Here is a 21,942-nt window from a genome sequence, read left to right as displayed (position 1 = left end):
AGCTGTAACACAATAAACACAAAGCCTTCAGGTTGGAGCAGTTTGGAAAGGACAACAGTGTCAAGGAGCTGAATAGAACCATCAGTCAAAGGAGAGTGAAGTCAGAGGGGGAGACACTGATGATGGGGGGCTTGTCTTCTGCAGGCCTCTGCTTGCATTTGAAGAAGCTTTAGGACTCAGGACCAGAGAGACATCTCTGGCTTTGAAGCCAGGCATGGGGCCACAGCTGCCTGTCTCTCTATAAAATCTCAGATTTATGATTCTAGGTGCCTTGCGTATTAAAATCTCCCTGACATGTAAGATGACATCTAGTTTTTCACCATGTTGCCCTAGAGATTAGAACTGGGGCAAAGGGGAGCTGGGGTGTTATTTGTGTAAATAATAATAATCTACTCTGAAACCTCAAGCTGGCATGGAGTGGAATATTAATGAGTGCCAATGGTATAAATGTTATGCAGAGACCGATTCACTTTTGGTTTTTTAAAGTACAATTCTGAATGCCATTTGGAGAGGAGACTTAGAAGCGGGAAGGCAGGATCAGGAAACCAGTTAGCAAGCTGCGGCAGGAGGTCAGGTTGGTTCCACGGAGGTAGCAGTACCCCTCCCAACATTCAAGGTCTAGTCTGGTGATAGAGGTGAGAAACTTAATTGATGGGATGGCAGAAAGTTGACCCTGATTCTTGGCTTGAGGAACTGGATGAATGATGGGTCACTCTCAAAGATGGAGGTGTCTAGAAAGACGTGAAGGTGATGAAGAATTAGACTGAGAACAGAATGAAATCTGAGTTCTTCGGCTGGCAATGGATCTTAGTAGGGTGATTAGCCATCATGTGTGAGGCCCTGGGCTTGAAAGCCAGCACTGCATAAAACCGGGTGTGATGGCACATGCCTACAATCTCAGCACTGGGAGGCAGAGACAGGGAGAGCGGAAGTTCAAGTCACCCTTGGCTATACAGTGACTCCCGACTGGGATGCATGGATTCGGTCTCAAAGAGTGAACAAGTAAGACACTATAGTTCTCAACAGGCTAACCACTGATTTTCAACACTTTAAGCACTGAACAATAGCATGCTCAGCAACATGAAAACAAGTATCTGTCACAGTCCTCTTATATTTGTTATTGAAACCAGAGCATTGGGAATGAGGGTTTTTTTTGTTTGTTTGTTGTTTATTTTAAGGGCTTGAAGTTGCTTTTCTGTGTCTGCCTTGTAGAAAGATTCCTGGTTTCTTTGGAAAGATCTGAGTTATGTGACTCTACTTGGCTGGCCTGTCCTCTCCTCCAAATGCCTTACTCTTATATCACCTCCTTCTTGATCATTTTCTATTCCAGAAAACTTGGGAGTTCAGTTGAAAGACCTTGTTTTCCTCTATGTTATTAAAGAATAAGTTTCTGCTACATCATTTGTGAGTCTTTTATGTGTATTTCTAGGAGGGGGGGAGGCGGAGAGAAAGAACCATAATAAGCATCAGAATGGGAAGATGCTGTCACAAACTCTTTCAATTTCCAACTAAGTTCTGCCAATGGTCACCACCACCACCACCACCACCACCACCACCACCACCACCACCACCAGCACCATCTGGATTCTGGCACAGAATCACCAACTGTATTTAGTAGACTTACCTCTCTCAAATTTCTTCCAATCTCCAATCGGGTCTCCTCAATCTTGGCTTGTGATTTTAAGTTTTGCAGACTTCTCCTCCATTTGATTTCATTTCTGCTTCCTCACGTTTCTGTGTGGACCTAAGTGTCACAGGAGTGACACAATTCTCTTTCACGGCATTATCAGGGAGAGCAGGATTTTGATTTGTGCTATTACCAATAATATTTACTTCGGCCCTTTCATTCAGGTCATATCTTACAGAAAAAGACTATGTATGCCGGGCGGTGGTGGCGCACGCCTTTAATCCCAGCACTCGGGAGGCAGAGCCAGGCGGATCTCTGTGAGTTCGAGGCCAGCCTGGTCTCCAAAGCGAGTTCCAGGAAAGGCGCAAAGCTACACAGAGAAACCCTGTCTCGAAAAACCAAAAAAAAAAAAAAAAAAAAAAAAAAAAAAAAAAAAAAAAAAAAAAAAAGACTATGTAGTGCACAATTCCTATTTTTTTTTTTAAAGTTGGTTCTTTCTGGGGAAAAAAAGCTAATCTCTGAACTGAAGTGCTCAAACCTGTACCACATACTAGGTGTGTGATCCTGATCTTTGCATCTACGCTAAGTGATATTCTCGTAAGCTACCGAAGGAAGATGATAATTGTGCCCAGTTCAGCAGGCTGTTACAAGAATCAAATTTAGCATAAGAAGCCCTCTGGTTAATTTTGGTATGTGGTATTTTCAGTGATTTGCATGATTTTTACAATAAAAGTTTTATTTTATCATAAAGTTTATAAGTTGTTTTTTTTTTTTTTAATAGAAGCTTTCTGTATATGTTGCTGCTACAGATTTTTGGACACTGACACAAAATGAGACTTCCTAATTTGTGTAAATAAAATAAAATGGAAGTTCGTTTTTCACACATGAACTTAGTCATGTTTCAGGGTCCCTTTCTTCTCCTGTAGGCTCATGAGTCCCAAGGAGGAGAGGGTATCCCCAAAGGGTGACTTCCGTAGGTGGTTCCACTTTTCTCCCTGACCAAGCTGGTGAGCCGCCCTTACTTTGTTGTCACACTCCTTCATGGGACCTTCGCCCCAACACCCATGTCCGTGGCCTCAAGTAACACAGTACTCCATTTCCTGATGTTAATGGTATCTCCCACCCCGGTAGGTGGAATATATGCGCCACGCCCTTTCACCAGCTTTTCTTCCCATTCTAAGCCCAACTCACTCCTCAACGCCGGAGCCCTCTTCGCCTTTAGACTATCGTAACCCTCCTCTTCTCTGGTAGTTCATCCCTGTGTCTCTTGGGTTCATAGAAGCTCGGTGATTTCCAGACCCAGTTTGTGACCGGGCTGAGCAGGGTGAAAAGCAGTCCTCTGTGAAAAGGCTATGCAAAAGACACAGCAGCACAGCAGTCCTGCAGCGGCTAGGGAGCCACTCCCTCCATTCCAGGGTGGCCACGGTCCTGGTCCTTCAGCTCCCGTCCACGACCACTCCCTGAGAAACAGTGTCTGCAGACATTCCATTTCCTCAGGGAAAGCTGTACATGTGGACAGCCACACCAAAATTCCCTTAAAAACATACTGTTGGCGGAGGAAAAAATCCTGCCCCAAAGCAGCCTAATAATTCTAACCCTTTCAAAGCTAATAAATAAATAATTAAATAAACGAAGAGCCGCCTGCTCCTCTAGGAGGAGAATCGTCAGGCTTAGTTCACCTCTTCGCATGGGAAACGCCTATCTGTATTCTCGCAACTTAAAGCCAAGGGAAGCAGATGCAGTTAATTTCTTGAGTAACATTACCTCATCCTATTAATGTTGATGATCATGATTTTATTACCCATCTTGTAAAAGCAGTGCACACCTGCCTCATAGAGGGCAATAAACGCTTGCTATTTACCGCATCATCATCATTGTGGTCATCCTCTCCATCCTATTTTAGAATATATTAGAGGGATCAGCATCCCAGCGGGGCTCCAGACCCCGGAGGTGTGCTTGCCCAGGGTCTGTGTGTGTGTGTGTGTGTGTGTGTGTGTGTGTGTGTGTGTGTGTGGTGTGTGTGTCTCCAACCAGAGAGAATCCTCAGGTTGGCAGAAGCGTTACTGCCACCTGCTGCTGACTTGAGCCTACCGCCATTTTCAGGAAACAACCACAGGGGAACAATGTTAATCAACCCTCTCCCTACAACATGCCTGTCAATCTGTGGGCTACCTCTAATCTCGCCTGTTACCCAAAGGCCAAACGTGTTGCTGTTTAGACTTGCGGTGACCTGGATACAGGGATAAACTGGTACAGCTACCCGGGAAGGGGATTGATGTGTTCATCGCTGGCGGGCAGGACGCGCCCACCATGGGAGCGGCTGGGAAGGGCTGGGCAGGGAAGCAGAAGGGACCTCTCTAGGCTGACTTGGGCTTCAAGGGGATCCCCTAGTGACGCTTCTTGCTGTTCTGCTCAGAACAGCACGACTCCCTCCTTTGTTTCTGGAAAAGATCTATCAGTATTTGCCCGAGGTAGACTTCACCCCTCCTGCATTCATCGGCGCTCGTCTGCTTCTGCGCCGCGCCCATCCGTGGACATCTAGGATGCAGGCTGAATCCTTACGCGGCTGTCAGCTGCTGTGATGGGTGACGCCCGCCAAGTGAGCAGCTGCGGGCGCCCGCCCTTCATGCACTTCCTGCCGTGCTGGACCACAGCGCGGGCCCGCTGGCGCGCACCTCTGCCCCCTCGTGGCAGGTGAGAGCATCGCTGCTCTGCAAACACCACCGCCCACCTGCACCCAGGGCCGACCGACAGACTTTGGTGTTTTGCTTTGTTGTTTTGTTTGTTTGTTTGTTTTTGGAGGGGTAGGGGTCTCCACGCAATTCCTGGGATCAGAAAATGAGTTTCCAGGTTCACTCAGTGCTTCCTAATGAAGAAGGCGTGTGTGTGGGGTGGGGTGGGGTGGGGTGGGGTGGGGGGTCTGAAAGAAGAAGATAAGAAGGACTGTAAAAACATGATGTTTGCGGTGACAAAATAATGGCGAGGAACGAAAGGAAGAGGAAAAATGAAAGATATTTAAAAGGGAGAGAGGCAAAGTGACAGTGATGAGAGACTGGAGTGACATCAGAGGATGCGGGAAGAACACAAGAAGCAACAGTTTCATAGGAAAGGGAGGCGGCTTCTGCACGGGAGAGGGGAGGGGGTGACATCTACGGGAGGTAAAGTCTCATTTTGGTGAAGTGAACCCTGTGAACATTTCAATATACCTCTCTCCTGGTGTACATCCCATTTTGTTTGGCAGCTGATGAAAATGAGTTTCTGTCTTTCTCTCTTGTATCCCACATCACTGAGATCATTAGAGGCAGAAACAATTACGCCATCCGTTCCCTGTGCCCGACAGACCCCTCAGTGCATGCTGGCTTATTAACTCCAGCCTTGCCTAGCCGCCATCAGCCATATCTGTTTTTTTTTTTTTTTTTTTCTGATTCATGTTTCATGCATACGAACTCTCTCTCCTCTTGGCTAACCTCTAAGGACTCACTGGTCCTTAGGGAAGTAGAACCGTAGCTGCACAGAGTCCAATTGCATGTGACAAATACTTTTCCAAGGCTACTGACACTTATTTGTCAACAGACAAGTGAAAGCTAAGCTGTATCAGCCACCACCCGGAACCACAAAAGCGGCTTCTTTTGAGTCACATCTGTAACTCCTAGCTCATCTTTTTTTGTCATCTCCAAAACAAAAGGAGAGAGATTTTGCTGGGTCTGTGTTGGCCTGATCTCCATGCAAGCTGTAAAAAGGTTGAAAGGAATTTTCTAGACACCAGCCTTAGTTCTGACTATTTTGCCAACACTACTGAATTTGATTCCAGAATTGGAGAGGAAGGTCACATTTCAAAAGCCTGGACAGGATGATAAAAACTGTTTTGGCAGGAGATTAATCATTGCAGATGGGTGTGGGCCGTGATGCCCAAACTCATTTACTATAACAAATGGTTTCATGAAAATGTTTTGGTCAATACAGCTTATTTTTACCACATTGAGGGCTGGTTGCAGGGGTGGGGTGGGCATCTCCTGAGTCAGCATTATCTAGATTCATTCAGAGGCAACTCTCAGAGGCTCAGGAAGTGAGCCTCATTCTGAAGATAAAAATTCAGCTTGGAGACAAGCCAATTTTCTTTGTGGTCAATGAAGTGTGATGCAGAAAAGCACCAGGAATGAAAAACAAAAACAAAAACAAAAACAAAAAACAACTTTGGTAATCTCAAAATAAAAAAAAATATGGAGACTGAAAGAAATCAAGGTGTTTATAGTCTCAGTTTCTCTTGAGGTCTCTGTCTTTGCTGGTTGTTGGCCACAACTTTCATGTCGTGTCTGCTCCTAAACTTTCTTTTGGGCAGGTGCATTCTTTATGTCTCTTTGTCTTTTCCTCTTGTTTAAGGACATCAGAGAGTTTGGGTCAGAACCCATGTTTTTCTTTTCTTCATTTTTCTCTTATTGTCAAATCTCCTGGGACTGGAGTTACAGATGGTTGAGATCTGCCACTATGTGGGCGTGCTAGGAACTGAAGCTTAGTTCTCTGGAGAGCAGCTAGTGCTCTTATCCTTTGAGCCACCTCTCTGGCCTCAGAGCCCATGCTCAGAGCTTCCTCCTCAGTTCCCTCTTTAGGGGATATACTCCCTACCTCCGGATGCAGTTACAAGCATTCAAAGGTACGCACATTTAGATATATTTTGACGTATAAATCATAAGGGGGCACAACCTACTTCAAATCGCTCTCCAATCATGTTCACTCGAGTTACTGAGCATTCTCTTTCCAGACGCCATAAGGGCAGAGAAGTCTGCAGTGGAAGGAAACTCAGGTTAGACCCAGAAGGCCCAGTAGATCTTTGCTTCCACTGGGCAGCTGGCTGGCTGACCTCAAGTAAGAATTTTCTGACACTTGGTCCCCTTAGTTGGGAAATGAGACTGCTCCTGCTCCTGCTCCACCATGAATTGTCAATGAATATAATTGTGCCTGGAAGCCCAAGATAGCTAAAGTCATTGTGTAGGCCCCCTGTGCTGCTTCACTGTGCAGCATTTTCACAGCTGATCTTCCAAGTGGTAGCTTTTCCTTGTGCTTAGGGTCAGTATTATTGGTGAAATTATTAAGGCCACTCCACGTAGTTAAAAGGAAGATTTATTTAGTGGATAACCTACAAATGAAGGGATAGGTAGGTCGTGGGGTCTGGGGAAGGTGTATCGCAGTCCAGCAGTGTTCTCTGAAGCCTCAATGGGGGTTGGAACTTCCAGATCAAAGCTGGAATGGCTACCCACTACAAGTATAGTATCTGTGAGCAACGTGTGGGGTTTGATAGATGTACATTTAGGTTCCATTCCATTCCCTTTGTGATGTTACAGCAGAATAGCACAGACTAATGTACAGTGGATAGAAAGTTTTGGCTCCTTTTTCTAGAGGATGAGAGTCAAAAGATGGAGTAGGTGCTGATACCTGACATTAAACTACTGACTCCATCCTTAAGACATACTCACCACAGTGTAGGGCCTGTATTATGTGTTGTTTAGGAGTTAGGTTTCCAAGCCATGTTTTAAGGGCAACACATTCAAATCATTGCGTAGGGGGGGATAAAGTCCTGAGTGAATGAATGTACATTATTGACATGGGCACAGCCATGTGGTAGATCTCAATGTCTCAGACCCATGGAAATGGTAAAGTCATCCCCCAATTGAGGCTCAAAATAGCAAAGCCTTCCTCTGGTCCAAGTAGGAGTGTTTATGACTGATTCGTGTGTGCCAAACCTTACAAGTACAGATTCCCCCTCCTTACAGGCTGAGAATGCTCCCCTACAGAGCACTCCCAGTGAGACAAGCTAGGCCCTTCTTCTTGTGCTGTCCTTCGTAAATGTGCCCAGCTTCCAGGCTGTGGAGTAGGTGCCCTCAATCAGAGAGAGCCCAGCCCACCTGATCCCAGCTTCCCTGCAGGTGGCTCAGTCCTGTCTTCAGTGTCTGTCATTTTTTTCATTCCCACCTCCCCCAAGTCAGGTTTCCAGAACCAAATAGTGCAGAATACTGCAAATAATAGCATTTCCTTTGGTTCATAGAACTCAGGAAACCGATACATACAATGTGTGAGGGGGGCCATATATCCTACAGTGACATACAGTGACCCATTGGACTTCATGGGTTTAAAAACAAACAAAAAAGGACACAAAGTTGGGTAGGCAGGGAAAGAGGGATTCGATCTCAGACAAACAGGAGGAGGGGGTGAATATTATCAAAACACATTGTATGAAATTCTCAAAGAACCAATCAAACTGAAAAAAAAATAGGTTATATTTCTCAACATTTAAAAATTCATTGATGTTAATTTATTCCTTGCCTGTTTCTATGTACCTTAACTTCCAAATAGAGTTCAGCTCTGCTCCTGAATACCCTTCGTGGTAATTCTTTTCTGGTGGAGAAAGCAACTGGACTAACATGTGGCCTGGTCCCCAGGTATGCCCCACCTGGAGATTGGAAGATGCGTGAGCAAATGGTTGGCCAGCACAGTGCCTGGACTCTGTGTAGTCACATCTCTCAAGACTTTTTCCACAACTCCCACTGAAGGACCCTCTCCCCGAGGCACCTTTTCAAGCTCAGGTTCCCACAAGCTACAGTGTTTCGACCCCACTGTGCAATTGTAAGTGGAGGGTGACGCTGTTCTCATCACTATACCCCTATGCCTGTCTGGGTTTGGTTGTGTTGTTACTCGTGTGATAACACGGTAGGGTGTTTCTTTTTCCAAAATGGATGATGCATTTAGCAAATGTTATAGATACAGGAGGTTTTAAGTGGGACTAAATGCAGCAATTAATGCTAATGAGTCTGCTGTTAGCGTGTAATATTCTTGCTGTTATAAAAGCACGCACCACTGAACGCGGAACCTCAGTTTGTTCAACAGATGCCGATCTTAATGGCCACATTCTTTTTCCCATGGATAAGTTAGCTTTAGTTAAATGTACCATTAAAAATAACCATTTGAAATGTTAATGGAAACTCTGACTGTAACCACCGGGCATTTTTATCTTAACCTCTACTTCATTATTCCGTATTTTCAAAAGGTCTTTGTGAAGGTGAGGAATGTGTTTTCCATGTAGTGCTTCAAATCAGAAAGATGATGTGTCTTCACCGTGCACAGGCCTGTGCTATCAACACGAACCCTATTTGGAGGCTTGTTTTCCTTTTTTCCCTTTCTTGTGCAATCAGGGTGTGAGGCAAAATTGGTAAATTGGGATTCTTGGTTGTTCAGCTACTCAATAGTAGCATTATTCTATCATCCATTGTGATTAAGGGAGGAAAATGCCAAGATGTTGTTACACAGAACAAGAAATCTTCATCAGGTAGAACAAGAGCCCTGGCTTAGGCTTGAGCCGTCTCTGGAAAATGGAATTTGTAAAACAGGATTGATGTATAGCAAGACTTGAGTGTCTTTCTGGGTTGTGTCAGTCATTACATTCAGGACACAGTCTGAAAGCTATACAATGTGGGTGTAGGGTAAGAGTGACAAAAGTCTCCAGAGCTCACCTGGCTTGGTGAAGAGTCTCCAGGGACCTGGAGAGATGGCTCAGGGGCTGGAGAGATGGCTCAGACATTAAGAGTACTGGCTGCTCTTCCAGAGGACCCTGCTTCAATTCCCAGCACCCACACGGCAGCTCACAACTGTCTGTAACTCCAGTTCCAGGGGATCTGACACCCTTACACAGACATATATGCAGGCAAAATACCAATGCACATAAAAAATAAAAATGAATCATAAAAAAAAAAAACAAAGAGCCTCCAGGTACCACTGTAGCTGGCTGGTCCAAGGAACAGGGAAGTGGTGAAAGTGAGGAGAGGTTGGCTAGATCTAGAGTGTATGATTATGAGGCAGTCTTTCTTCCTCCCTCCCTCCTGACCTCCTTTCTTTTCTTCCTATTTTCTTTTTGAGATGTGGTATTGTTTAACCTAGGCTGGCCTCAAACTCACTCTACATCAAACTCCTGATCCTCCTGCCTCCACTTCCCTAGGCTAGAATTACAGGCCTGTACTGACAAAGCTTAAAAGGAGCCTTTTCAAGTACATGACCCAACTATTTTTGCATGGAGGCAATGTCCCCATCTAGAAAGGATTCTTAGTCTTCCTGATTATGAGATTTTTTATTTTTGTTTGTTTCCTTTTGTTTAATAATTTGCTTAAATATTATCCAAAGTTTCTACAGTCTCCTGATATAGTATAGAACCTAAGGGTGTTTTTATTAAGAATTAAAAATAAATCTCCATAGTGTGGATTGTGCTAATTGTCTAAAAGCCAAAAGATAATGAGAACAGAAAAGTCTGTTCCTAGTCCAAGGACCTAGAGACTAACTTGCTATACTGTGGGAGTCATGTTGTGGTGACTGAGACTGTACTACATCTGTGTGACAGTGTCATGTGACTCCCATAGGAGCTGCCCCAGGGCTGTAACCTTAGTTTCTCTTTCTCTAACGTTTTCTTCATTACCGGATCTCCAGGCAGGTTTATCCCTGGTATCTGTGGGTCCTCAGAGAATGGTCTTCTTTGGTTAAACAGAAACTCAGAGGTTGTTTGTTTGTTTTTATTTGTTTTGAGCAATAGAAGCTTTCTATTATATGGTCAGTGAATGTCCTAGTTATATGGACATGGGAGATGGGCAAGGGTAAGGAGGAAAGACCCAGAATAATGCAAAATAAAGAGAAAATAGCTACATTTTACTCTGCCTTTAGAGAAAAATAAATAAATGCCATGATTTCTCAAACTCAAGAGCTGGTCAGCAATACCTTCCAGAGAAAGAATGGGTCTGTGAGAGTGGCCAGGTGAGGTGACTTCTTGCAATGCATGTTCCAGGACACAATTCCTGGTTCTGAGACCTTCATCAATTTGGTATCCTTTGACTAGGACAAAGTTTTGACTAGTTTAAGGGGCAAAAGAAAAGAATTTAAGAATCAAAGTGGAGAGAAGGCCTTGGGCTATTCATGTTGACTGGTTATTGGCTTCCATGTTTTTCATGTGCTCTGTATGTGATGGAAGGGTCCACCATCTGTGTCATAGACTTGGATTCAGAAATCTTCTATAGTGATAATGTGATGGTGGCTGATGGAAAATGCATTCCATAGGCGCCAGCTTTGTTGAAGGAACTGAACAATTCTTAGTTCTATTTTGGCAAGTGTTTGGTAAGCCCAAACTATGGACTGAGCACCAGGCTAGGTGTAAGAGGATCACAAAGGTGAGGAAGACCATACCTTCCTTAGACTGGAGTCACAGACTCACCTAACTCAAAGTTCTCATAGGCTGTGTTAAACATTCTTTAAAACGGGTGGATGTAAAGAGAGCAGAAAAGGGGTAAATCAGAGAATTTCTTCTGAGCTTATAGTGATCACAAAGATTCAAGAAGGTGTTAGCTTTCAAACCCTGAAGCTTCTGTGGATTAATGGAAACAAAACTTCAGTGTTGTAGAATATTATTTTAAGCTGTGTTACTTCTGTTTATGTTGCATTTGTTTAACTCTGTGAAGCTGTGTTACTGTGCCTGTCTAAAACACCAGATGGTCTAATAAAAAGCTGAGCAGACAACAGCGAGGCAGGAGAAAGGATAGGCAGGGCTGGAAGGCAGACAGAATTAATAGAAGGAGAAATCTGGAGGAGAAAGGACATAGCCTGAGAAGGAGGAGCACATCAGAGACCAGTCATCCAGCTGCATAGCAAGTCATGGAGTAACCGTAGGATTTACAGAAGTAAGAGAATGGGAAACGATCAGAGGCAAAAGGTAGATGGGTTATTTTAAAGTTAAGGAAAGCTGACAAGAAACAAGCCAAGCTAAGGCCATTAATAATTAAGAATAAGGCTCTGTGTATGATTTATTTGGGAGCTTGGTGGCAGGCCCCCAAAAGAGTAAAAACTCCCACCAACACTTCAGGTCATCTGAGAAAGTCTCCAGATGACTTTTTATAAAAGTGGGTAATACAAAGTAAAAATTGTTGGCTGAATCCTGTCCCCAGGTCCTGGATTCCTTAGGATTTCCCAAGGAACAATCATTCTTTTCTGTGTTACTGATATTGGCCTCACTGGAGCACACCTGATGGTAGCTCATCTGGAGCATGGCCATTTAGAAATCTCAGCTTGAAACTGTGATATTTAAGCCAGTTAGTGTTTTATATCAGCCCGACCTCTGGGTCATAGAAAGGAGTTGGAGGTTACATTCTAGCATGTGTCCAATGAGCAATCTACCACGCCTATGTAATGAACTCTCAGAAGAACAACAACAATAAATAAATTTTGGACACTCAAACTCAGTTGACCTTCTCTGGTTAAAAATATGGCCATGTGCCAAGAGAGTAACGCCTCTCACTGCATGAGCATAATCAATGACTCTTCATATGCAGGGACTCATCCACTAGACTGGTTGACTGGTTCTCTGTATACTGGTTCTCTGTATACTCTTTTGTAATAATAAAATCCTGAGCCAAGGCTTTTCTGAGTCCTTCAAATCATTCTTTTGTACGACTGAGCCTGGAGATACTGCCAGAATCACTCATCCCCATTGCGGTGTGTGTAGTCAGCTGATCACAACAAAAGGCTATCACCTCATCACAATCTTATTGCTGGTACAGAAGTTTGATAAACACATTGTAGAAGGGCATTTTCTGATCCTCATTTATTCATTTATTTGTTGTTTTGTTTGTTTGTTTGTTTGAGACAGAGTTTCTCTATATAGCCCTGGCTGTCCTGGAACTCACTCTGTAGACCAAACTGGCCTTGAACTCAAAGATCTACCTGCCTCTGCCTCCTGAGTGCTGGGATTAAAGGTATGTGTCACCACCACCCAGCTCTGTTCCTTCCTTCCTTCCTTCCTTCCTTCCTTCCTTTCTTTTTCTTTCTTTCTTTCTTTCTTTCTTTCTTTCTTTCTTTCTTTCTTTCTTTCTTTCTTTCTTTCTCTCTTTCTTTCTTCCTTCCTTCCTTTATTTTTTTAATGAAATTCAAATATGTGGAAACTGGTTCTCTCTGCTGTCTCCTTGAGCCACAGGAAAAAACTTGCTTTTTCCATTTCATTTTATGGGAGCCAAGCATAAGGGCTCATTCCTTCACTCCTCTGTGAAGGAGCCAAGTTAGGACTGGATCTCTGATTCTCTTGAATGTGTTTCACACCTGATTGGACTGCTAAGAATAAACTATGGACCCTCTTGGTCATTTTTGAGAAACTATTAATTAGCCATCCTCAGTTTCTTTAATTGTGAGCTGCTTGGTTCTTCTTTTTCTCTTTCTAATTTTTGTCTGTCCTAAGTGATGCTATAAGGATTCTGTGAAGTTTCTGGGACTATTTTCTGATGCTATCTTTGAGCAAGAATAGAGAGCATACTGTATTTTCATAGGTAGAAAGAATAGGCAGCTTTGAGAGGAAACTTAGGGTCTCATTCAAGCTACCCCGTAAGAACAACTCCAGAAATGGAGACATTAAGGAAAGGACATGAGGTCCTCTAGGTGTCTCACCCCAAAGACCATTCAAGTTCTCACTCAGGAGCTGCTCAGTGCCTCCTTCCTCTGCAGCGTCCCACTGGTTAATTTGCTCATATTTTTCTTATTAGCCCTAAACGAAGACAGAGGAAAACAAAGTCTCAGGGAGGCTCTTTGCTTTTTCTTAGGGGAAGACAATTATGGTAAATAGCACATTCTGCAGAGGAAGTGCTGTCCGAAAGCCTTGCAGCAATTTTCCAGTATTTTTGTCTGCCTCCCCCTGCTTGATGTTTGCTATCATTGGCTTCATTTCCTGAGCTAGTCACTAAAACCTTCCAGAAACAGGGCCGCCAACCCCAAGATCACTTGGACTCACGTCAACCAAGACACATCTCCTTTTCACGTTTATTTCATTTTGTTTTAAGATCACAGAAGAGCAGAGCATTCATACGTGTAAAGTAACAGAAGAAAGAACCAGAATTTAAATACATTTAAAAAGGAAAAAAAAAAGGCTTTTTTTAATTTTAATTTTTTTTTTTTACACACATTGCGCTTTTTACTTTCCTTCACAGAGCTAGTATTCAGGGAAAAAAAATATCCACCCAATAAACAAAAACAAAATAACTTGAGCAAGAAAACAACCGAACCAAAACAAACAAACAAAAAATGGCCATGTGTTTGTATCATCAAGGGAAGATCAGTTCATGTCTACAGGGCTGGAAAAAGGAATATATTTTATATATATATTTATATGTATATAACACTGTTAATGAGGAGACTTCTAACCAAGAACAGGATTTATACAACCTTCAGGAGAGCAATGGAAAAGGAGGGGTGAAGCGAGGCTGGGGAGAAGATGCAGGTCTCCATCCCTCCCCTTGTTATTTCCTCCCTCCAGCCTCCCCTGTCCCAGCAAATACTTAGGGAGCAGAACTTGGCCAAAGTTCACCAGGATGAGCCATGTTCATTCTCTGGTGAAGAGCAAAGGTAAGTGGGTTGGTTCCAAGAGGCTCCCGACGGATGGCGGGGGCAGCGGCGGCAGGCCAGGAAGCTAGCTCCGTGGGGTTTTCTTCATTTGCAAGAAGCAGATATTTACTGTGCCTGGATTTACACGGGGAAGGGTTTGTATCGAGAAGAAGGTAGCTGTAGGGTGGACTCATGAGCACCATCCAAAAAGCTGTGCCTTGGAAACAAGGATGGACCTGGGGAGGTGTTCGGTGGGTGGGTCTCTCTCCCACTTACAGAGTGTCCTGAGTACAGTAAGCCCACTGAACCTCCTCATCTAAAGTGACACTAATGCTGGAAGTGATGAATAAACTCTGCTCTTCAGTGTCCAGGAGACCCCTATTCCTTGTGCTCTTTGGGGAGATTCATGAAAAGGTGACTGGACAGGTGCTAGGCTGAATGTTGAAGAGAGAGTGGGACGAACAAGTGGACCTGGGTTGAGTCTGCCCAGTACGTGGCCCAACAGAACAACCCCTCGTATACTGTCCCAAACAACTGTTCTTGCTTGACCTCCCTTTCTGGAAACTTAACTTTCACATTGGGTTTTAGCTTCTGCAACTCTCACTCCCTCCAACCGTGCCTCCTCGTAGGCTTTTGTGTCCTATTTCCCACCTATCTGCTGTAAAACTGTACCAGTCTGAACTGTTAAAAAGTGAGGCCTCTCTATCCACTTGCTTGATTCCACAGCCTATTAGTCAAGTTTCAGGAAACTTCTGTAAGAAACCCCTTCCCTTGCCTGTTTCTCACAGAACAGCTTTTTGAACTTGCTTGGGACCAGCCAAGAATTTCCAGTGACACACATTTACCATAATGAAGCATTTGGCCCAGGATGAGAGAAAGCGGATGTTTCCTCTCACACGCGCAACTTCCTCATTTGTTACGTACATAATGCCCAATCTGGCCATTTTCCTTCCTATGAAAGGCTATTAGGCTACAGTTCAACAGTCACATTTCCCAATATCATGAGCAAGGAAGCCACCTCAGCTATTTTGGTACCTTTACTTTAATATGAAAATGTCCTTCCTCTGCAAGTCTAAGAAATTTTGCTCCAAAGAGAAATATTGAATCAGTCCAGAGACTCTGTGTTCTAGAAGATGCTATGTTGTGGAGGATGGTTTTGAGAGGAAACCAGAGACCAGCAAATGGCTTTGCCTAGGTCCTCATGTGGGTGGCAATACTAAATGAATTTTCAATTCATATTCAGAATCAGAGTTTAGAGGTGGAAGAGGCTAATGGAATGTCATTTAAATTCTTTACCTTTGGAATGAGAAAATTACAAACTTGGGGATGTGAAATAACTTGCCAACGTCAATATCACATGGCTTTTTGTGTGGCGAGACCCAGAGCAACAACCCAATTTTCCTGACTCCTAATACACCTTTCACTTTGCAGAGGCCTTTTGTCTTGGGTGGACGGACGGAAGCCTCTCCTCAACGTGACCCAAATTTCCTTCTAGAAGAGTCTTGTCGGACATTCATATAATCTCTTTGATGACTCTCTCAGTTGTTTTGATTAGAGGAATGGTGTGCAGGACATTGTGTTAAATCAGTAGGCACTTCAGAAAGGCTGGGGTAAAACCTGTGGGTGACACTCCATATTCAGATGACTCTGTGCCTTCTTTATAACCCATAGGCATGTAGATACATGGGGCTACCAGAGAATATAAAAAAAGCAGGGAGCTTCAGCAAGATATTTCTCAAGGATATAACATATTTCTTACATTACATAATTTATTCAAGTTAGGATGACAAAGATGTTTTATGAGTGTGGTTAAGTGTAAAGCAGACCAAAAAAAAAAAAAAAAAAAAAAGGTGGGGGGTAGTGTGTGATAACTTGTTCATGTAATTATTTGTGAATCTGGTGGAGTTATTTAACTAAAAATACAATAAAATATATATTAACTGACAAGAAATCAGTGACCTGGGGCACAGCAGTCCTTCACACCCGGTTCCTCCATCTTCCAGTTTGCCTAGGGTTGGTTGGGTCAGGCTGAGGAATCTTCAGTGAGGCAGAAGGAGCTAAGGAAAACAATTTGTACTTGGCTGGAACTGCATCTAAGGGGTCTGAGTGTCTGAGTTCCATGTTTGGAACTTCAGTTTTTCGTCTTGACGTTTGACCTATAAAAAGCTTTGGTTTTTCTTCTTATTATTTGACTTCTTTTTCTTTAAGATTTATAGGTTTAGCTGAACTTGGGCTCTGCATGAAAAATGAAGTTTACATAGTTTATATTATGTATATAAACTAGTGATTTACATTGATTTACACATGATTGGTGCCTAATTTATTAATCAGCACGCTATGCAAATGTGCTGACGAGAAATCAGGATTTTAAAATAAGTTTTCTACAATATCCATAAACATTTCGCTGGCATGAATGCTAAACCTAAACCTAATATTAACACTGGCAGCCTTGCCAAGAGGAAAGTGATATACATTGTGGGCAAAACCAAATTCTTTCTTGAGGTTCAGTTGGTGACATTTGAACAGCATAGCTAAATGCAAAGGAGAATAGTTTACTTTTCTTCCCACTGGTATGCACGTAAATGTGAACTTCATTTTGCCTTTAGTGAGATGTTTACAGATATGATGTTAACCATAATGGGGAATTTACATCACGGGCAGACTAAGTCTCTGGAGGAGAAACATTTTAAATACTTAAGAGAGAAAGAGATTTCCTGAATTAGATTTGTGTTTCTTAACTTGGGGTCTATCTCACAATTTTTATGGTATGTTTATTTGTCTTCAGAATTTTAATAGCTCTTTAGGTCAGATATAACATTGCACTTATATTGTTATAAAAACTGGCAGTTTTCAGGGGAACCAGGACTAAATCCATGCTGAGAATTTGTTAAGAATGAAGAAAAACATGATGACATAGTTAATCCTACAGCATGGGTCTCAGAGGCAAATTTCTTTTAAACAAATAATAACAAGGTGGACAAAAGGAGATCTGTGTCTTTCCAAATGAAGCACAGCTCTTTTTTTTTTTTTTAAATAAACCAAATTCAATACCTCTCTTCCTTTTAAGTTTAAACCATTGTTCTAAATTGTTCTTATAATACACACATTATTGTAAATATATCATTTGTAAAAGATAAGATTTAAAACAATACATACACATATATATTATTTTGCACAAAAAATCCAAAGCCTATAAAGAACAAGATGAAAAATTTAGGGAGACTAGCCAATAGAAGCCATCACATCGTAGTCAGCCCCCAGAGGACCCTGTGACTGTGGGCTGAGCAGTAAGAACTCAAAACAGTTTCATGCTGAGTAGTTTAGTTTCTGTAGGCAGAGGAGGTAAGTCCATCTTTGGAGGAGAAACACGCTTTTGCTTCTGTCCTCCAAGAACGTGAAAATCACGAGTATTGTTACAAGGTCTCTTTGAATAGCCCCAGTTATCTATGAAATTAAAGAAAAAACATGTCCATGGTAAGGGGACAAAATGTCTGTCTGACTTGGAAGAGAAGGCAAAGGCCACGGGGAAAGTCCTTCTGAACAGAAAACCCATCTAATTTCCCATAAGCTGTCCTTCTTTTTGGACAAGGCCATGTTGCAAGAACAATGTTCCTTCCACTAGGCAAAGTTGTTTTGATCAACAACTGCACAGAGAACAGACAACTTTGCAATTGTTGAACTCAAGCTAGTTCTCCTTCTTTGAGGCCTGCCCTGGGTCAAGGTCATTTCTACTTTTTAAAAATGAAATTTGAGGCTAAAGATTTTGTTTTGTGAATGGTGTAAGTTTACTTTTTATACAAAGCATATGAAATATATGAGTGATCCCAATTAATTGAAACATTCCACTCCTTATTACCTATTATTTCCTGTTACATTTTTGTTTTTTCATTACCAACAAATGCGATCTTTGGAGAGATTTATAGCAATGTGATGCATTTTTTTTTCTGTTAAATGTATGGCATCTTGGTGCAGGTCCTCTTGCCCTACAGTGATTCTAATCTTGCTTCAAAGAATATTGTCCTCAGGTCTCCATATGACTTAGCAATATTCTCAAACCTATGTGGTATATGAGACCCAGGTTTTTCCATAGGAAAGAGAAATTTTTAAAAATCTCAGATCCTGCTGGAGATATGGGTAAACAATCACATTTTAAAACTATCTTTAGCTGTTTACTCTATGGTCCATTATAATAAAACCAACATAACAAATGGTATAGACACGATCAGGAATTCTTTCCAAAGGAGAGACTCCTCCCACAAAACCAAGAGTTCGTCCTCATAATAGGATGGGGACACTGAAGACCAGGTATATGGTTAAAGCCTGTGATATGTCACAGGTATCTATTTCTGAAACTAATACTAAACAATGCTGAATTAACTCCTTTCTTTCTTCCTTCTATCTAGACTATCATGCACGCTTCTAAGATTTTACTTAAGGATGTGGATGCCTCTTTAGCATGGGAAATACGTATCCTTCAATTCTTGTGCAAAGAGGACCAGATTGCCAGAGAAATCCTTGATTGCCAATATATCATGTTCCCTATGTTGTAATAGCTATGTTCTTGGATAAGAATTAATATTCTGTCTCTTGATCTCCCATAAATCCTCTTACCCATCCTAGGTCCTGTCAGTCCTCTGTTTCATGTCACAAATGCAAAACCATGAAGAAAGGATGTGATGGGTTTATAAACTAAATGATGTAATTCCTTAGAAGAAATTTAAAATACTGCTCAAATTCTTTTTACTCTTTCTTCATCCCTCTCTCCTTCCCTCCCTTTCTCCTTCCCTTCCTTCCTTCTTTGCTTTCATTTTGTGTCATGTGACAGCCACTTCAAAGGTTAAAATGATGAGCTACTCTATTTGGCTCAGTGAGATAACACTTTATGGCCTCAACAATAATCCTCCATCCTTTCCTAAGGCGAATTACTTTGGATACCTCTATAATCTAAGGGAAAGTGGTGGATGGTTTCCTACCAAAGATGCCCACGTGCAGAGGCAGCCTTCCCTGGAAGACCTCCCCTAGGAAAACACTCTTGGTAATGTAATGGTGCTGAGCTTTGGGATGCTCACACAACTTCTGCCCGAATTCATCACAAGTTGCTCAGATCTTATGGTTAAGCAATTAGCTCAGGTTTCATTGTTAGTGTCAAGGAGAATCTCACAGATGTAAGTCTAAAGGTAGAGAAGGTAAATGCAATCTGCATCCTAGTGGCCTGGCTTTCGGATTCTGAGGAGCCTCCACAGGCAATGGTGCCACACACCTCATCAGTGGAGCAGGAACTTAATAAAGCATTAGTCTAGAACTCAAGGATGATAATCCACAAAGGAGAACAAAGCCTGGAATTCCTATTTTGTGATGGTCAGGACTTTGCATTAGAGGTTTGGCAGCCTCTATAGAAAGGACCTGGGCATCTATCTACTTTTCATGTCTCGCTCACAATCTTTTATCTGAAAGAGACAACAATCTCAGCTTAGGGGAATTACGGGGCAAATGCAGTGTTATCTGAAGATTAGTGAGAGGACAAAGCAGGCCTGCATAGGATCTCCATCAGCTCCTTTTTCCCTTGGGAGTTACCACTCAGAGACTTTCCTGTTTCTGGAGACCTGCTCAATACATGTTGCTCATTTCTGCAATGGGACTCAACCTATATAAAGCTGGAAAACTTATGAATCCCCCAGGCTTGTAAAATAAGAGTGAAATCATAAACCGTCTTCTTCTCCTAGGTCATGTCATCCAGGCCACGGATCTGTTCCCTGTCTGCTCACCCCATTGGTAGTAGGCACTTTCATTTACAGTGATATTCTGAGTGACTCCTGACTGGGTTTTGAAAATGGGACTAGGAGAGGTATGGGGTCCTGCCCACAGAAGGAGCACAGCTTGGTTTGAATGCGCACTGATGTCATGTGACAGCCATGAATGGGGGGAGGGATTCTGCTCCTTGCCTCCCCCCTCCCCCAGCCATCTCCCCCAGCAACTCGTTACAGCCGCATTTCACAATTACAATGCAGGACAGTATCTACGGCACAATGAGTCTATGTACACATGGACCATTCCATTGGCATGCTTGAGAGAGAGAGACACATACACGCGCGCACACACATGTACACCTACGTGAGAGCGAGAGACTTGAGCACACACGCGCGCACAGCGAAGAAGAAAATGAAGATGGGCACTTCCTAGCATTTGCGGCGTGACTAGTATTCTGGGTTGCTGGGGTAAAGAGAGATGGGGGTAGAGGAAAAGGGAATGTTTGGAATGGGGGTGGTGGGGGATAGAACACACCGGAGGGAAAGGGGATGGTCTCGAAGGTTAGAGAGATGCTGGAGGCAGCAGAGCCTGAGAAAGGCTCTACGTAGGTTTCCTTTGATAGTCCAAAATGGCTGCACATTAGCTCAAATGAAAAACAGAATAAAAAGATTATGGAAGTATAAACACCAAAGGCAAGACCTTCTTTTTCCCCACAGATGAAGACGGATGAAGGAAGGATAAAGTGTGTGTGGGGGGAGTTAATATCCATCTGGTACTTCTTGAAGTCTCATTTGTACAACATCGGATATCTTTAGCATGATGGAGTCTTTTTACACAGCAGTCATTTGCTTAGAAGATAGACACGTATTCTGGTAGAGATTTTTCCCACCCTAAATTATACTCAATTTTTTTATTGATGGATCTTAAAAGTGTTTTTAGTGTTGTATTTTCTTCATTTTCATATTCCCCCTTCATTTATAAACACACAAACTTGTGAAATAAGTCTCCCCCCCTTTTTGCATTCTCTCTCTCTCTGTTTCTGTGTGACGCATTTCTGTGTGTTTTTGTAATTATTTTTAAATTTTTATTCTATTAACATTTGCTGAGAAGGCAGAGGAGGGATGCTGCCAGCAGCCACAGTGGTACGGCCAGACTGATGGATCCATTGATTCCTCTCACCGACCCGGGTCCTGCAGAGCAAAAGAGAGAGAGACAAGATAAGCACCTTCTGCCAGTTCCACTTGACAGCCCAATAAAGCTCAAAACAGAGGCAAGGCGTGGCCAGGTACTGATGTCTAGCTGTCCGCGCTCATGATGGCCTCCCATCTTTTAAGTCCTGTCCTCTCTGAGGTACAAGTATGTGAAGGTGTCTTGTTTATTTTCAGTATGAAATGGCTCCTGCTTGAGAAGTTGCTACCCACCCTCTCCACATGATTCCTGTGAAGCCATTTACTGATTAAGATTCCAAGCACTGGTGTGGCTCCTCCAGGAACCCAATACAGGCTCTCCCTGGAGACTCATCAGAGCAGCTCCATCATCTCCCATGAGATCAGTCATCAGTCTCTGACTTCTTTTTCATAGGGAAGAGACAGGGTGATTTATTCTTTAACATGGGGACAACTATCACAAAGTTGCATTTATGCGTGGATGGTACCCTAGCAACACAACAAACAAACACCCTAGAGTCTTAGGAAGAAGCAGAGCTCAACCTGCCTGAAGTTATCACTTTAGAAATTAAGAAAAGAAGTAAAGACAAGAACACCAACCAAACTGGCAAGGCTCAGGAGCAGGTTCAAACCTGGGGCAACTGAAAACGGACCTGACCTGGAACTGATCCTGGAATGTCATTCTGGGTCACTCAATAGTGTGACCATTGCCAATAGGAACAGAATGTGGGGGATGTGAGTTCGGGTCTGAGCGGACAGCTGGGTGAGAGGAGATGGACGAGGGTCTGTGTGGGGATGGTATGAGTAATACTGAGGCAGAACTTGTAGGTCTGACTTAGAGCTCATCACACACACTTCTAGTCCCATTTCTTCCTTCTGCATAGTGTTGTCATATTTCATTGAAAGAAAAAATTTAAGAACTTTTTTTTTCTCATGGAAGAGACTCTGGTTTTAAGGCTACACATACTTAGAGGATGATACTCAAAATAGAAACTGACATGACTGTTATTATGG

At 42.8% G+C, this 21,942-nt stretch overlaps 1 protein-coding gene across 3 annotated transcripts in view; it reads right to left on the bottom strand.

Annotated features, from left to right (window-relative positions):
• Window positions 1-13,439: 13,439 nt before the first annotated feature.
• The window catches only part of Lsamp (limbic system associated membrane protein), a 620,698-nt gene continuing 612,195 nt past the window's right edge, over window positions 13,440-21,942 (bottom strand). For all 3 annotated transcript variants that reach the window (XM_052740699.1, XM_052740700.1, XM_052740701.1), the window contains one exon: window positions 13,440-20,952. In XM_052740699.1, coding sequence (XP_052596659.1) covers window positions 20,855-20,952 — 98 coding nt within the window. In that variant the 3' untranslated portion in view covers window positions 13,440-20,854. The remainder of the gene's footprint in view (window positions 20,953-21,942) is intronic.

Source organism: Peromyscus californicus, unplaced genomic scaffold (genome assembly GCF_007827085.1).
Source record: "Peromyscus californicus insignis strain IS unplaced genomic scaffold, ASM782708v3 Scaffold_16__1_contigs__length_79575227, whole genome shotgun sequence".
In the NCBI taxonomy this organism is placed as follows: domain Eukaryota; kingdom Metazoa; phylum Chordata; class Mammalia; order Rodentia; family Cricetidae; genus Peromyscus; species Peromyscus californicus.
This window is presented reverse-complemented; position numbering and strand designations above follow the sequence as displayed.